General features: G+C 41.3%; 1 protein-coding gene across 4 annotated transcripts in view; it reads left to right on the top strand.

The window, feature by feature from the left end:
* The first annotated feature begins 1,488 nt into the window (after window positions 1-1,488).
* LOC128500895 (cytochrome P450 4B1-like) overlaps window positions 1,489-16,173 on the top strand; it is a 34,747-nt gene continuing 20,062 nt past the window's right edge. Inside the window, exons 1-12 of one of the 4 annotated variants that reach the window (XM_053470266.1) lie at window positions 1,489-1,730; window positions 2,549-2,693; window positions 3,031-3,075; window positions 3,465-3,592; window positions 3,969-4,090; window positions 4,651-4,802; window positions 5,827-5,933; window positions 6,709-6,899; window positions 7,704-7,837; window positions 7,960-8,024; window positions 8,103-8,185; window positions 8,686-8,891. In XM_053470266.1, coding sequence (XP_053326241.1) covers window positions 1,542-1,730; window positions 2,549-2,693; window positions 3,031-3,075; window positions 3,465-3,592; window positions 3,969-4,090; window positions 4,651-4,802; window positions 5,827-5,933; window positions 6,709-6,899; window positions 7,704-7,837; window positions 7,960-8,024; window positions 8,103-8,185; window positions 8,686-8,854 — 1,530 coding nt within the window. In that variant the 5' untranslated portion in view covers window positions 1,489-1,541 and the 3' untranslated portion in view covers window positions 8,855-8,891. Of the gene's footprint in view, window positions 1,731-2,548; window positions 2,694-3,030; window positions 3,076-3,464; window positions 3,593-3,968; window positions 4,091-4,650; window positions 4,803-5,826; window positions 5,934-6,708; window positions 6,900-7,703; window positions 7,838-7,959; window positions 8,025-8,102; window positions 8,186-8,685; window positions 8,892-9,616; window positions 10,183-10,632; window positions 10,778-11,136; window positions 11,182-11,490; window positions 11,619-12,295; window positions 12,421-12,552; window positions 12,705-13,049; window positions 13,157-13,810; window positions 14,002-14,574; window positions 14,709-14,895; window positions 14,961-15,488; window positions 15,572-16,173 lie in introns of those variants that run through there. The other 3 variants (XM_053470263.1, XM_053470264.1, XM_053470262.1) reach the window with 3 other exon arrangements.

The raw sequence follows: 16,173 nt of genomic DNA, 5'->3' as shown, positions 1-16,173 counted from the left end.
CTGAGGTGGGGCCCACCTTTTGACTTTATAGGATCGGGCTTTGGGGGTATCTTTGGTTGGTTGTTATTAAGTGGCACAAACTTCACTCCTTCTGTTTCATTATTAAACCATAGTTGATGTAAGCAAGGTTTACTTTAATGAATGCGTGGTAAATAAGTGGCACAGCCTCCCAGCAGAAGTGGTAGGGGTTAATACTGTGAGGGAATTTAAACATCCATGGGATAGACATGTGGCACCTGAATCTTAAACCATGACCAACGTCTGATGGCGGTCTGAGCCATGCCTCGGGAAAAATGGGCCTTATCAGCCATCAAATTCTGTTTGTATGTGGACAGCTGTTAAAGCCCACAGTATGTTCCAACAATTAACAGTCTATCGCTTTAGATAGTCATCCTTATTCTAACAAATACGGCTGTCAGTGTGCTCAATATCAGAAATATTTATATAGCGCCATCCTATTCTGCAGCGCTGTACAACAGGTTAACCGGGCATAGCAAGCAATACATCACATAACGATTCAGATTTACAGAAACATAGGCAAAGGAGCTTACAATCTATTGGTGTTAGTTGGAAGCTGTACAATAAATCCATTGCTATGGCAATTAGCCTGGTGTTTTGCAGGGGAAGGCAGCCCCCCCCCCCCACCCCGCTAACTATTGGCTTACTTGCTGTTTAGTGACCAGAACCTGTAATCCTGATAACAAGGAGTAGATGCGCTCAAACATTTAGGGTTAAGGAAGCGGGGGATGTGCTTACAGGTATTTTCTGAAACAGTTATAATTAGGGCCAGTCCCGGACTAAATGACGAATAATTATTGTGGGTTTGCGTTATTTAAGTTAGAAACACATTTTCCACTTTGCTTTGCCGTGTTATATAAGCACTATTGTGACCTTTAGGATTGCAGAACACCGATACACTCGCACCCTGCAAACATTCTGGGCTAGAAAAGAGGTGGCGGGAGGCACAGAGGGGCGCGGGGGTTTGGATCTCCATAAGACGATCTGCCCCAGGCAAAGCGATGCTGCGGTCCAGGTAAAGCAGCTTCCATCGCTCCAGACCGGTGACCCTCGGAAGAATACGCCACCGCCTGGCGCCCCCTCATCATACCTGGGAACTTTCTAAATTAATCCTTTTATATCCCACTGTGGAGATTCTGTGTAGTGATTTGCCAGATATGTGAACCAAAAATGCTGGAATACCGGTCCTTATGGAAACCTTGGCTTGTCGTTATTTAAAGGCAAACCTAATCGGGTCACTTGCATTCAAGCAGGGATATCAGCCATATCTATGATTAAAGCAGTGCAGAGTAAGAAGGAGAATCTACCCATTCACCATGAAAGGAAAGGGTTAACAATGTGCTGCTACTTGCTGTTTGTTGTGCAGATTTTTAAGTGTAGTGCTGAGTATGGCCACTAGAGCGCGCTGTATCCTATGGGTTTTTACAGCAGAGCTTGGACCCTTCAGCTCCTTCTCTTAGAACACAATAGACAGTCCTGCGTGGAGATTACACACGAAGCATCATTCCGGTGTCTGCCGGAGAATGGAGCCCCCGGTGCAATCTATTATCTCTGTAGATGGATACAGGCTTCTGCATTTGGGGGCTGTGTTTTGCCTATCAGTAGTGCTTTTGAAGGGGATCCAGCTGTACCAGAGAAGGAAGACCCTGCTAGCAGCCTTACAGTCCTTCCCTGGACCCCCAAGCCACTGGCTGTTTGGGCAGGCGAATGAGGTAAGGGGCCCAGGGATGGCTGGTCCTCATTTTGTAATAGGCCTTATTGTATACATTTCCTTAGGATGTTGCATTGTGTACGGTTACAATGTAACACACAAACGATGGGGCACCAAGAATGCCATAAACGGTTTGCTGGGTATGAGGGTGCTAAATGTTACAATTATGTTTGTAAACAGGAATAATGTGTTTATAAGTAACATTGTGTAAATAAAATTCATTATTCTTCCAACTACCTTACTGGCTTACACAAATAACTAGCTGGAGGTCACAATATCACAGAAAATGTCTTTGTAAAGCCCCTCCTTCCAACCACATCTCTAACCGGACCCTCTGAAACAAAGGGGTCTCTGTCACTTTGAAATGTTGGGGGGATCCCTAACTACGAGACAGCAGTATTATAACATCCGCAGGCAGACTGGGGATGACTAGGCGGCCCTGTCGCTGGTTGCCACATGACGTACATGTGGCCACCCATTATGTTCCCAATGTGCCAAACGGTATCATCAGGCACAATTTTTACTTTTCCCCCTGGATATTCTGTTGATGTAAGTTATATTTAACACAATATTCCCAGTGGGGAGATATGTGAGTCTTAATATTATCAACTACAACTCCCAGGGCAATGACAGGGAAGCCCTGGCACTTTAAGGCCAGTGGCCACCTGATGATGTAAGGGAGGTTAACGGCTGGGTATATGTGGCTCCGTCATAGGTTTTGCATACAGAGCCATGCGGATGCAATGCAATGGTGAATTAATTGCATGAATCATCCTGGGGCATCGGGGCATATGGCAAAACTTTTTTTCCCCCCTGCAGTTTCGTCAGGATGGACAGGATCTGGACCGGATGCTGAGCTGGGGCCTCCAGTTTCCATATGCTAACCCAGTATGGTTTGGGCCATTTATCGTATACTTGAACATCACTCACCCAGAATATGCCAGGACGTTACTCTCTAGGACAGGTATTGAGCTTCATCAGTAAATATGCAAGCAAGCCAATTTTATGCTGATCACGGGTTTGTGATCCTTGGTTCTTTTAAGGCTGCTGCCGTTATTAGCAGTTAAGTCAGAAAATGAAAAAGTTTTACCCCTTCTATAATAAATGTGAAGGACAATAAATTCTCCGCTGCCGATCTGGGATAGTAAAAGCCCCCAGTGGGCTTGTGCTGCAGGAAAGAGACATAATCATCTATTAAGTTTGTAAATATTTGCCAAATTCTTTTGTCGATCGGTTATTATTTTTTTCATTTTATTATTGCTTTACGTAGATCATCTTTTCTTGTTTCCTGAATGTTACAGATCCTAAGGATAATGTGATTTATGATCATTTCATTCCCTGGATTGGTAAGTTTAAAGGCTGCCCATTTTACCGTAACAATGATAAAATGATAAATGATTTTATAAATACATTTCTCTCCCTCGCTAGAAACTCCCTACTAATAAAATAACACGTCACAGAATATCCTCTGATGTAAATGTGATAAGGCTTAGAAATCTAGAAAAAACTTTAGAGTTATTGTAGTAAAACTCATACGCACTGGGGGATTGTCTATTAGGGGCGCCTGAGCTCTGGGTGTATGTATGTATATGTGTGTATCTATGTGTTTACGCACACAAGGGAGCCTAGGGGCCCCAAAGGCTCTTAATCCAGCTCCGATCACGCAAGTTATTCAGTAATTTCCTATGTTTAATGCAGTAGTGTTGCTATGCACTCACATTTTTATTTTATTTAGGGAAAGGGCTGTTGGTTCTGGCCGGACAGAAGTGGTTCCAGCACCGGCGGCTGCTGACCCCCGGCTTTCACTATGATGTTCTGAAGCCGTATGTCAGGCTCATGTCAGACTGCACCAAAGTCATGCTGGTAAAAATACTTTGCATTAAACCTTTCTAATACGTTATGTGTTTCTATGGCTTGAAAAGTGACATAAACACTATTTACCAAAAAAAAAAAAACGCAAAGCTTGCTACTTACTCCCAGCGAGTCTATATTGCTCTAAGCTGTTTAACCATAACGACTCACAGTACTCACAGCCAGCCTCAGCCTGAGTGTATCAGACTGTGTTTCACTTGAACCGATTACGAAGACCCAATTTTACTGAATATATGGCTCTTTTTTTATTGGCAGACGGGTGCCATTCATCCTTGTAGCATTCAAAGTTGTTTTTGTATTATTTTTTTATGATTATTGGGAAGGAATTACAGGCTTAGAATCCGCGAGTGATGTGTCTTCTCTTCAGGACAGTCTGCAGGAGCAGGCGGCGGCTGAATCCATCGATATCTGTCCATACGTTGGCTTGATGACGCTGGACGCCATTATGAAATGTGCTTTCAGCTATGACAGTAACTGCCAGAGCGACAGGTGAGGCGGGGAAAATACTTTGTGTCTACGTTTGAATATGCACACATTGGGGTCGATTGACTAAACAGAGAGTTTGCAAGAGAGGTCACTATGCGATGAATGGCAAACCCCAGTGAGCTTCTCCTGCAAGAAGGACTGTGGCCCATGCCTTCACCTTTCCTGTAAAGTAATGTCACGCGTGTGACATGCATGACCACGGGGACAGCAAATGCTACCTTCTGCCGTGTTTCCAGCTCTACTCGCAGCACCTGTATGCTAATTCATGCAGGTGTGTGCTAAATACTTACCTGTATGTATTATGAGTGCGTGGGATCACATTAGCTGCTGAGCCCTTTTGAGATGGGACAGGTACCACATTAGGGCTCAATATGTTTTCCATCATTGGACCTTTATTCATTATGTATGTTGATGGGGGGGGGTACAGTCTGCACGCGCAACCCTTTAGCTTTTTGGCCTGGGAATCACCTTAACCAGCGTTATGCCTATGGTACATGTCCATCACCAGGCTACATTTAACTACTTTATTACAATGAGGTACATGCGAGCTTCTTTGTTTGCAGGGAAAATCCGTACACCAATGCTGTTCTTGAACGCGCTTCCCTGGCAGATGGAAGAGAGCTCTTCTCTCCGTGTCACAGCGATCTGATTTTCTATCTCAGTCCACAAGGACGTCTTTTTCAGAGAGCTAGTAGAATCTCCCGGGAGCACACAGGTAACGAGGGGAGCGGGGCAAGGTTTAAAGTGCAGCCATGTAACAGTTGAACTTTAAAACATATGTACATTTTCGCAGCTATGTATATAACGGTGGTATGGGGGAAAAGGCTGCACGTTGACCTACAATTTCTATTTAGATTGATCTAAACCTTTTCCCAAAGGTATATCTTATGTATATACCATGGGGCATCCATCTTTCTGTTTGGAAGGTCCATGTGATTATTCCTCCTCATTAAGTTATCTCATTGATTTAACCCACTAGAGCTGGGGAGAAAGTGAGTGCTTCCGCTGGGAAGAGAGCGCTGATTTCTGTTACTTTTCGGGTTGTTCTACAATAATAAATTCCACAGGGTGTTGGTGCATTGAGAAAAGGGTGTTGGACTGGTAACGATTGTGCATTTGTAAGGTTTGTCTAGTTTTCCGAATAAATGTTGGCCGTGCAAGAACAGAGGTGATTATTTACTTTGGAGTGCGTGACTTTCGAAAGTTCTACAATCAGCATTTCCAAGAATTACAGGAGGAGGAGAAAGATAACAATCAGGAGAAGACATTGATTAGATAAGCTTGTTTTTCCACCACCACAGACATCTAAGCTTCCTAGAATCTCCAAAACAACCGCACTAAGTGACAGCACAAAAATTAAGGTGGATTTATCCTAAAATCTGTGACGGTGATCGTTCCCTGTGCTCTGCCACAGTAACATTAATTGCGCTATGCAGAATGTTGAATCAATAAACCTTAGCTGGTCAAATTTTTCTTTCCTCTAATGGTTTAATCATATAAAAACTATACATTAAGAAGCTTTTTTTTGTTTCTATGGGAACAACCTATCAGTGCCTACTTTTTAATCACATGACATTTAAGTCTTCCCAGTAAAAGAATGGATGAGATCAAATGTGACATCAGTAAAGGACATTGATTTTAAATATAAACATATAGAAAATCAAACTGTAACATATTATAGGATCTCCTCGGCAGGACCATTAACTATTTGTGAAAAACGCTCTTTACTGATCCTACAGATAATGTGATCAAGCAAAGGAAAGAATCCCTTAAATGTGAAAAGGAGCCAGAAAAGATCCAGGAGAAGAGACATCTCGATTTCCTGGATGTTCTTCTTTGTGCTCATGTAAGTAGTTTGTTGGCTGTTCAGTCTTCTTAGTGCCATTTAAGTACAAATGACTCTCGGGCCAAGATCCGTTCGCACGTGTGGATGAGAGTGGCCGGGAAAACACAGAACTCTGGAACAGACCAGGAAATCATAACCCGGTTTGTTATGGCGGACTTGGTGAAATGTCTGCGATGACCGTAATCATTCAATACAATTTCTTGGGTGTAATTTATTAGCTGTTGAGAAACACTGTGAAAACCATGAAATATGGAAATGGCCTTTTCTACTAACGCATGGAGACTTTAGTCTAAGTTAGTAACCTTTTATTAGGCCAACATAGGAAAAAAAAATAAGGAAGTGTTCAGGGCCTTAAAGGTCTTTTCCTCATTCTATTAATTCCATCCATGGAAAGACCTCCTAGATAATGAAAGCTTGTGTGACTAAAGGGTATCAACTTCAATTAAAGACCCCATCTACTCTTGAGCCACTACAGCTAAATCCTTATCTAGAAAGGCATGTGTTCTTCATACTGCTGTGCAGGATTTACCTGAAATACGTTTATATTTTGGAAGTACCGGTAATATTATTTTTATTTTTTAGTTATGTGGTGTCAACAGTTTTTGCATTTTATTCATAAAAAAGTTCAACTTACAAATTATGCTCTTTGAACACCTCCCCGTATATATCTATGCACATATTCAATGAATGACACATTCCCACGTATGGTTTATTAGCTACCCCCCCCCCGCAGCAGTATCTATCAGTATTTACAGCAGTTGTATGGTAACCCCAGGATGAAAATGGTCAGGGTCTGTCTGATGAGGAGCTGCGCGCAGAGGTGGACACCTTCATCTTTGAGGGACACGATACTACGGCCAGCGGGATCTCCTGGATCTTTTATTGTATGGCCAAATACCCCGAGCACCAGCAGAAATGCCGGAGGGAGATCCGAGAGGTTCTGGGAGAGCGGGACACGGTGGAATGGTGAATATCTTTGCTATTTTTCTTGAACATCTGACAGAACTTGAAAAATGACTCTTTTGGAAGTTACTGAAGAGTTGTGTTTCCGCCTGCTTCCATACTAACTACAGTGGGGGCAAAGACGTGAGTGAAACTCATGAAAAGTCAGACGCGGTGACATCAGAGGCGGTCACGTATAATTCCAACATGTTAACATTGTTGTGCGCATAATGTGGCGCATGTGCATCACCGTCCATACACTCGCTGTGTTTTGGTTGGGGTTTGACTGAGTTGGTCTTCAGGTCAAGAACGTTCGGAAGGTAAACAAGTCATTTCTTTGCATTCCCTCGCTGTACGAATATCTACCAGAAGTGGAAAGATATACGGCTGAACGTAGGACAATGCAAAGGATTTAATAGGGTGTGAGGTTCTCCAGCTGCTAGACGAATGGGCAGACTAGATGGGCCAAGTTCCTATGCTTTTTTTTTTTTTTTTTTTACTGAGCTATGGCTTTAGAGTTACCCGTAAAATATATATATATAATTATTTTTTTTTAATAGCCTTGTATTTTAGCAATTGCGGTAAATTCTCATAAAGCCTTATTTGTTAAACATTCCTAGTACAAGGTGAGATTTTGCCTTCTTATGACCCCGAGTTATGCTATGGTGCTTGTAAAATAATAGTTTAAAGCACAGGAAGTTTTTTTTTAAAAAAAAAAAAAGATGTGTTGTGTGTCAACAAATACCGCCACACAACCAGAAAAAACGTAAGTTATGTAAATTGAAAAAATATTCTTCTGGTAAGGCTTTGTGTATTTCTTCTTTTCAGGAATGACCTGAGTCTATTGCCTTATACTACCATGTGTATCAAAGAGAGTTTACGGCTCTACCCCCCTGTGCCGCTCCTGGCAAGGCAGATGAACAAGCCAATCACATTCAGCGATGGGCGATCTGTACCCGAAGGTCCGAACCTTCAGAGACCTATTCACTAAACAATTAGTTGGTGAACTGCAGTGAGATAAGTAAAGTGTGGGCTCGTTGATTGACACACTCCTCTCTATTATTATTCTGTCTACTCATCGCAGGGTGCTTGGTCTCTGTGTGCATTGACAGCATCCACAGGAACCCCGATGTATGGACAAACCCCGAGGTGCAGAATTATCTTACGATGTTGTCGATAAGATGGTTTGTTTGCTTTAGTAAATAAAACATCTGTGGTTCTTCTCAGGTATTTGACCCGTTGAGGTTCTCGCCAGAGGAGTCTTCACAAAGACATTCCCATGCTTATCTTCCCTTTTCAGCCGGACCAAGGTGCTTGTCACATATGTTTTGTAAACCTGCAGTAATAACTTGTATAATCGACACTGTTAGCATAGGAAAATGTGAAATACGTGACTGTCTTGTGCTTTTTAATATCGATGCATTGCAAAAGGTCGACATTGCATTCCCATCCAATACTCCTTGTCCTGGAGAAGATACTTAGAAGCTCTCTAGATTTTAACCAGAGGGTCCGCAAATCAACTTGACCTCGGGCCAGCGTGTTTAATCTTCATGCTGTTCCTGCCCGCTTGCCACCCATTTCATGTATTCCGGATCTAACGTACAAAAATATCTTTCCTTGGTCTAGAGAACAACCAAGGGCAGCTCTAGGTTTTTGGTCACCCTAGGTGAGGAGGTTTATAGGGACCCCATCTTTAACACAAGTTTAAAATAAGTAGGTATAAAGGACGGAATGTAATATTTATATACCACTATAGAACTGTAGTATAAAAAGGCTTTAATGTTTATGTGCACTTTCTTCTGTTTACCAGGAACTGCATTGGCCAGGACTTTGCCATGAACGAGATGAAGATCGCAGTTGCTTTGACCCTCAACACTTTTGAGCTGTCGCTGGACCCAACGCAGCCACCGGTTAAAGTGTTAAGGCTTGTACTAAGATCTAAGAATGGTATACATTTACGACTCAAAAAAAGCAAATAAAGCCTATAATGAATAAATTGCACACAATAAAAAAAAATGGCGTCTTACGGAAAATGGAATGAAATCTATCCTGCCGGTATCCAGTCATTTTATCGATTCTATTCAGTAGAACATTTTAAATCTGATATATGATGGATATACTCTGTTAAAGCGTGTGCTTGATTAAAGTTTTATTTTGTTATCTTTATGGGTAAAATAACACTGCAAAACCACAAATTAAAAAAAGGTAATTAAAATGTAGGTTTCACTTAGAGTCGCCGGGGGAAGACCTCTGACTTCCTCTGGTCTCCAGGTCAGTTTCTTCTTCCGATTAGGAAACGATTGGCAGAAAAGAGCAATGCTGGTACAGAGTGGTAGAAAGGTGCATTCGGATGAACATCCCCTTAGAGTCTGTGATGATTTCGTCACTTTTACAGTTTTGCGTTGGAACTGCCCCTTCATACATAAAACGTTTGCAAATTTGAGATATTCAGGGAAAGTGACACACATTATACTTTAGATAACTTAAAGGGGCAGTGCACATTTATAATAGCTAAGTGGTCCCTTTAAATCTCTGTGTTGTCCCCGTTGCAAATGTATTGGCTGATTCTGCATTTGAGAATCCCCCTGGGGATGGGGGGCGCATGCACAGATAGCGCTCCCATTGATTATTTCTTTACATCTTAAAGAAAGCATATTAAAGAACTCCTTGCTGGATTCCAGGCGACAATTCAGAATATCTTTATAAAAAAAATCCTTTTTTTCATTAGGATCATTATTAGACCCATTTGGTTGTCACTATAAGCGAGTCGCTACAATGTAATCTGTGTGATGGGCTATTACAGGGTTAATGTTTGAATAGCCTCGGGATCACGTCAATTAGTACGAATCTAATTAGCAAAATAGAAGATGTGATGCAGACATGCTTAGAATAAAAGAAAACACATATTCCGCAGGGTTAACCAAACCACTAATTTATTCTACGTGAAACACTATACTGCTTTTCTGGGCATGCTTGAGTAGAGGTGGGCGTGCTTTGTCTTCTGATAGGTCGGTCTCTCTTGTAGCTGAGAGACATCAAAGAGAATGAGAGAGAGATCAGGTTGTGTGTGAGCGAGAGCCGTCATACACAGAGCTGCGGGGACATGGGGTCTGTAACGGGGCAGGATTCGGGGAGCGCATGGCTGTCGCTGGATCTGCATCATTACGCACATCTGGTGGGGCTGCTGTGTCTGGTGTCCGCCGTGTTCAAAGCAACCCAGCTGTACTTTAAAAGAAAAGAGCAAGTGCACGTTATGGAGCAATTTCCAGGACCTCCTTGCCACTGGCTGATGGGACACGTGAATCAGGTGAGTTCAGCAAGTGGAAACGTTAGCTCCTCCGCTATCAAGCAGATCAGTAACAAGAAGAGGCTACCATCGCAACCACCAAAATGCTACAAACTTACCATTCCAGTCACTAACTTGTAGCGGAAAACTAATTTTTAACCCTATTGACAGGTGAAATGAACAAGGATTTGCGTAGTAAAATAAATCTGCATGGTGTTATATCAAATGTATGAAGGTAGTCGGGATCATTTTTTCCCCTCAAATCAATGTATGGCTTCTACGCATCTAATCATCTGTGGAATACCGCAGATTGACTGCATTATCCCCCGTCACTGGCAAGATCAATTGTTGATTTTAATGATGTAAAGTTGTCACGAGTTAGTGAAGCAAATCTGTAACATATCACACAACTCTGATGTGCTAAAAGCTAAACAATTAAGAATTAATAGCTTCAGCGCGCATCAATGTCAGTTTCGTAGAGATGGAAACGATTTGGATATACTGGTTACCTGGACAAAAAAATATGGAGGCGCTTTCCCGGTGTGGTTTGGAAACTTCTCTGCGTTCCTGTTCCTCACCCATCCTGACTATGCCAAGACTGTGTTTGGCCGAGAAGGTAAGACATTAACATTGTAGCCGATAACCCATAAATAATACCCGTGTATAAGAAATGCGATTAATTAATGTGATCATAAATAACATTCTATTTGCTTCAGGGGGTTCAATGTGGAATTACAATATAAAAAAGTATTTTTCATTAAAAAACAGGCATACAAACATTCAAGAACAAGGCATGGCGTTTGTCCGGGTTTTCCCGAGTTTTGGTATTAAATTATTAATACTGTTACCTAAATGAATGTGTTACTGTTTTATGTATTGTTCATATTTTTGCATTGGTGTATTTCTTTTTTCCAAATATACCCCTTATTGTGCTTATATTCTTCAATGAACAATCATTTCCTTTTATTCGTATAGAACCCAAATCCGATTTATCTTATGGCTTCATTGTTCCGTGGATTGGTACGTTGGCTCTTTGCTTATATTAAGGGTTAGTCTGCTACAAAAAAAAAAAAGTTATCACTGTGGGTAAAAAGATGCTAAAAACTTGTTTTTGTGACCCATTAATATATCAACTTACTTGAGTAATATGTAAAATCACATAATGGTTGTTTTTTCTCCGTATATTCTTAAACTATGGGTCTGTTTTCGGCTAAATGCAGCATTAGAAACCTCATTCGTAGTATAGTTGTTTAGTGAAGCTCACAAGTTCGTGGTGTGATTGTGATAACTGCGCAATGAGCTGATTATTACTCCTGTTCATTTATTTAGGGAAAGGGCTCTTGGTCCTGTCGGGACAGAAGTGGTTCCAGCACCGGCGGCTGCTGACCCCCGGGTTTCACTACGATGTGCTGAAGCCGTATGTCGGGCTGATGTCTGACTGCACCAAAGTCATGCTGGTAAGAGATGGATATCCCTGCCATAGTAACATCGTTTAGATACCGGCGCAGGGTAACCGGACAAAGCAGGGAGTGTGACGGAACTCTCAATCACGGACACAGCAATGGGTTAACAAAATCTAGAACCGTGCATCCTTTCACCTTTAGCGTTTCTATGTTGGCCGTAGTGACATTTGTTGATATCAGCTCTAAATGATCTCGTAATCTGTTTTCAACAAAAAAGACATCTTTATTTTTTTACCTGCCAGCAATACATTAATGATTGGTTAATAGTTTAACTCTTTATCATCATGTGATTTCTGGAACTGTAAAAGTGATGGGACATAAAACATGAATTAACTCTAGCGTGATACACTGTAGCAGATCTGTCATTTTATTCTCCCCGCTGAATGTTTAATGGCATGAAAACGGCACAAAGATTTTTCAGAAGCATCTTCAGTTTCCATGGCAACAGCCGATCAGGGTGCGCTTTTGTGTCACATGACCGCTTTTGTGTCACATGACAACAGGTCAATAGTCCTTTATGAATAAAGGAAAAAACTTACGCAATCAAAGCATTGTTTCTCAAAAAAAGTTGGGCATCAGCGATACTGGGGAACAGGCGGGGGCAGTCGCTTTAATCCATTTACTTTTATTTGATTTTGAATTCTTACTTTAAACATTTCTTTATTTCCCAGGATAATTTGGAAAAACTTATCGCAAGACAGAAGACGGTAGAGTTATTTCAGCATGTCAGCCTAATGACTCTGGACAGCATCATGAAATGTGCCTTTAGCTATGAAAGCAACTGCCAGAAAGACAGGTCAGATAACGTGGCAGATAAGATATTCTAGATAGAGAATGTATCGTTTCTCTTTTCAAGATCGATATAACTGGAATACCTGGGATATCCGAACCTAAAAGACGAATAATACCCTTACTTTCCCTCCTACAGTGACAATGCATACATTAAAGCGGTCTATGACCTCTCCTACCTGGCAAACCTCCGGCTGCGATGCTTCCCGTATCATAACAACACTGTATTCTACCTCAGTCCTCACGGATATCGCTTCCGAAAAGCGTGTGATATCACGCATGATCATACAGGTACTGTGAGTCCGCGTGAACCATCGACTACATTCAGATCTCAGTTCTCTCTATAGGTATCCCGACCTAGGGCAAGAAATCCCAGAGGGTTAAAAAAAAGACCACCGTTTTAGCCTTGGCTCACTGGAAATGACCCCATGGCTGAGAGAGGTCCCTCTAACTCGACTTAAATGTTGGCTTTTTTGCTAATAATGTTTTTTTGTATGAGACTTTACCATTACTGCTCATTAACATATAGAATACCGTATATAAGCGCGCGGACTTTGGATTTTTCGAAACAAACTTAATAGATGAGCGTTTTACATTTGCCGTGTTCAGTTTGTGACCTTTCCTCTTTTAACTCAGATAAGGTGATACAACAAAGGAAAGAATCCATCAAAAATGAAAAGGAACTGGAAAAAATTAAGGAGAAAAGACACTTGGATTTCTTGGATATCCTTTTATTCGCTAAGGTCTGTGATCATGCAAAATACAAGTATGTCTTCTTATTAAGTGTAGGCACAGAAGACTCAAGCTCCCTGAATTAGTGTGAGTGGATGAGGTGGGTTGACCCTGGTTGCCTTAAGAGCTAGACAGACAATGATAAATACAGTATGAGTGCGTGGCAAAGTGTAAGTGTGCGTAAGTGAGTGGCGGAAAACAGTGGTTTTGGTTTTTTCCCCCAATCGGGTTGTCTTATATTAAAGCCTTTTCTTTTTTTCACTTTCATTAAGACCCAAAGTTTGGGGGTCGCCTTATAGCCAGGGTAGTCTTGTAATCGAGCAAACAAGGGTATATCTGTGTTCTAAGAAAGAATGATCCTTACCGTTGAGGAGGGTACAATGCTGAACTTTAGAGTTGGGTTTATCTCAAACAGTTAATATGTGACCTTGTTATATATGTTTTGGTACAGTTCCAAATAAACACTAGCACCCATCCAAAAAAAGAAGTTATTTTCCACTTTTCACCCTGCTTTGCAACTTTTGCCCTAATGAACATAGCTCAGAATTTGGAATGATTAACCAAATTAGTAAACTATGATGGCGGAAAGCTATACTTTTTGTCATAAAGGATTTTCTGAGGGTTCATTAAATCTAATAAAATAATCTATATATGTATCTTATTAGGATGAGCATGGGAACGGCTTATCCCATGAAGATCTACGGGCTGAGGTGGACACCTTCATGTTTGAAGGACACGATACAACGGCCAGCGGGATCTCCTGGATCTTATACTCTATGGCCAAGTACCCCGAACACCAGGAAAAATGTTTCGAGGAGATCAAGGAAGTGCTGGGCGATCGGAGCTCGATGGAATGGTCTGCGCTTTTTTACGTTTATTTATATTTTAAGAGTAGAGCCGCAACCAGATTACAGTTTAACTTTTATTTGATATCAAAATAAAAACAAAAATAAAAAAAATCATAAAAATTCATCTCACGAAGTTGTAATTAGTAGGATGTATAAAACGGTTTGTTTGATCGTGAACATTACGTTTCAATATTCTGTCTGCTTCTTCCAGACAAACCCTGGTATATCCCATGTTTTAAGAAAATATCAAAAGCTTTCTATTGGGCCGATGTAGAAAGAGAGTCGCATAATTTTTCTGGACCTCATGGTCCAGACCTCTGAGATGTCGAAAGCGTATGTGTCTCTATATCGTTTTCTATGTTGGCCCAACTAAAGTTATCAACTTTGACCAAAGACGCCATCTTTTTGGACCGATAACAATATCCATTTTTCCACTTGTGGCACGACCTGGCTGAACAACTTCTTGGTGGGCCATTATATGGTCTGTTGAGCTTTGAGATCAGTGGTGCATTCGTTATAATCCGCGTAGGATTCCAGATCCTTGGCCGTACAGTGAATGCGTACAAATATTTTTGTTTCAGGGAAGACTTGGGAAAAATTCCATATACGACAATGTGCATCAAGGAGAGCCTTCGGCTTTACCCCCCAGTGCCCGGTGTCGCCCGTACTCTTAGAAAAGAAGTCACGTTTTATGACGGGCGGACTGTCCCCGCAGGTAACCATTTCCACCATGTTTCAAGGAGCTTCGTTCAATGACTTCACGTGAACCAACCGTTAGCCTCATGGAAGTCAAAGCAGTTTTGAGGGCAGAAATTGAAAGCTATGTTAATTTAGGTATAGCAGCACACACTATTTTTCATGAAAACTAAAAATAATAAAATCTGTGTATCTTTTCTTTACAGGTACCCTGATTGGACTGAGTATTTATTCCGTTCACCGAAACCCAAGTGTCTGGGAAAACCCAGAGGTAGAAACCCTTTCATTTCTGGCGCTTTCCGATGCATGCGTATTAATACTGGATGTCTAAAACACCTGACTGCTTAGACCTAGAGCCTTGCATCTGAACACACCCCTGAACCCATTCCCACAATGACATGAAACCGATATGTGGGTGTTGGCTCCCCAGGTGTGATTACCCCTTACGGTGTGCCGATCTCGGAATATGAACATGAAATTTCCCCTATTTAATAGACATTGTCATGTGCAGCCTCCAACAAAGAACGCTTGTTAAAGAACTTTAATATGCATTCTTCAAATGAAAAAAAATATACTTAAGGAGAAGCTGCAGCTCCAGAGAGCATTTTCTGTGCATGTGCATGGGAGCTGAGGCACGGGGGAAACAAAAAGGTTTGTTTACATAGAAATTGATTCTGGATTATGTTTTTGTTTTTAAAACCTTTGCTTAGGATTCCTAGATCACTTAGTTAATGTTTGGCTTAAGTGGCCTTAGGATGCGTTGCCAATGAACTAATTGCTGCTCTGTCTAATATTCCAGGTGTTTAACCCTTTGAGGTTCTCTCCGGAGCAATCTGCGAACCGACATTCTCACGCCTTTGTGCCCTTTGCCGCAGGACCCAGGTATCAACCTGCGCCGTCTGGTCCAGATTACCAATACAATCATTTCAGGTTTAGGCTGAGCACAAAACGTTCTCTCCTTTATCTGTTGTGTTAATTGATAACCTATATGGAGACCATAAAAAGTAACTCAAGGCCAGATTAATTGAGAACAAAAAAATATATAGCGCTGCCTTTTAAAATGAATAATGAATCCCATTCTTGCCCTTTTAACTTAAGAGTGTTTTAAAGGGACAGTAAATAAATATGCATTATGTGTATATATATATATATATATATATATATTGGCTGCATGAAGGTGTTTACCTATAGATAGAAAATATAAACTTGCCCTATGGATAACCCACTAGCCATTCTATATGGGATGCTGATGTGATCAATTGGAATTGCATGCCCTAATATTCTCTGTAATCACTTTCTATAAAATTAATTCCACGCGCAACTATCTGATGGTGAGTAAAGCGTATTCTACACGGAGAGAATATGCTTTATTCACCATCAGATAGTTGTTTTATATTATATCATAAATCGCCACACAATTGGGAGTGGGACCAAAAATTAAGGTTAGGGACCTATAGCTTTGATTGCGTGTAGGGTTGGTGCTT

The sequence above is a fragment of the Spea bombifrons genome, chromosome 6 (assembly GCF_027358695.1).
Source record: "Spea bombifrons isolate aSpeBom1 chromosome 6, aSpeBom1.2.pri, whole genome shotgun sequence".
Lineage (NCBI taxonomy): Eukaryota > Metazoa > Chordata > Amphibia > Anura > Pelobatidae > Spea > Spea bombifrons.
The sequence above is the reverse complement of the archived record's forward strand: the minus strand, read 5'-3'. Positions and strand labels throughout refer to the sequence as shown.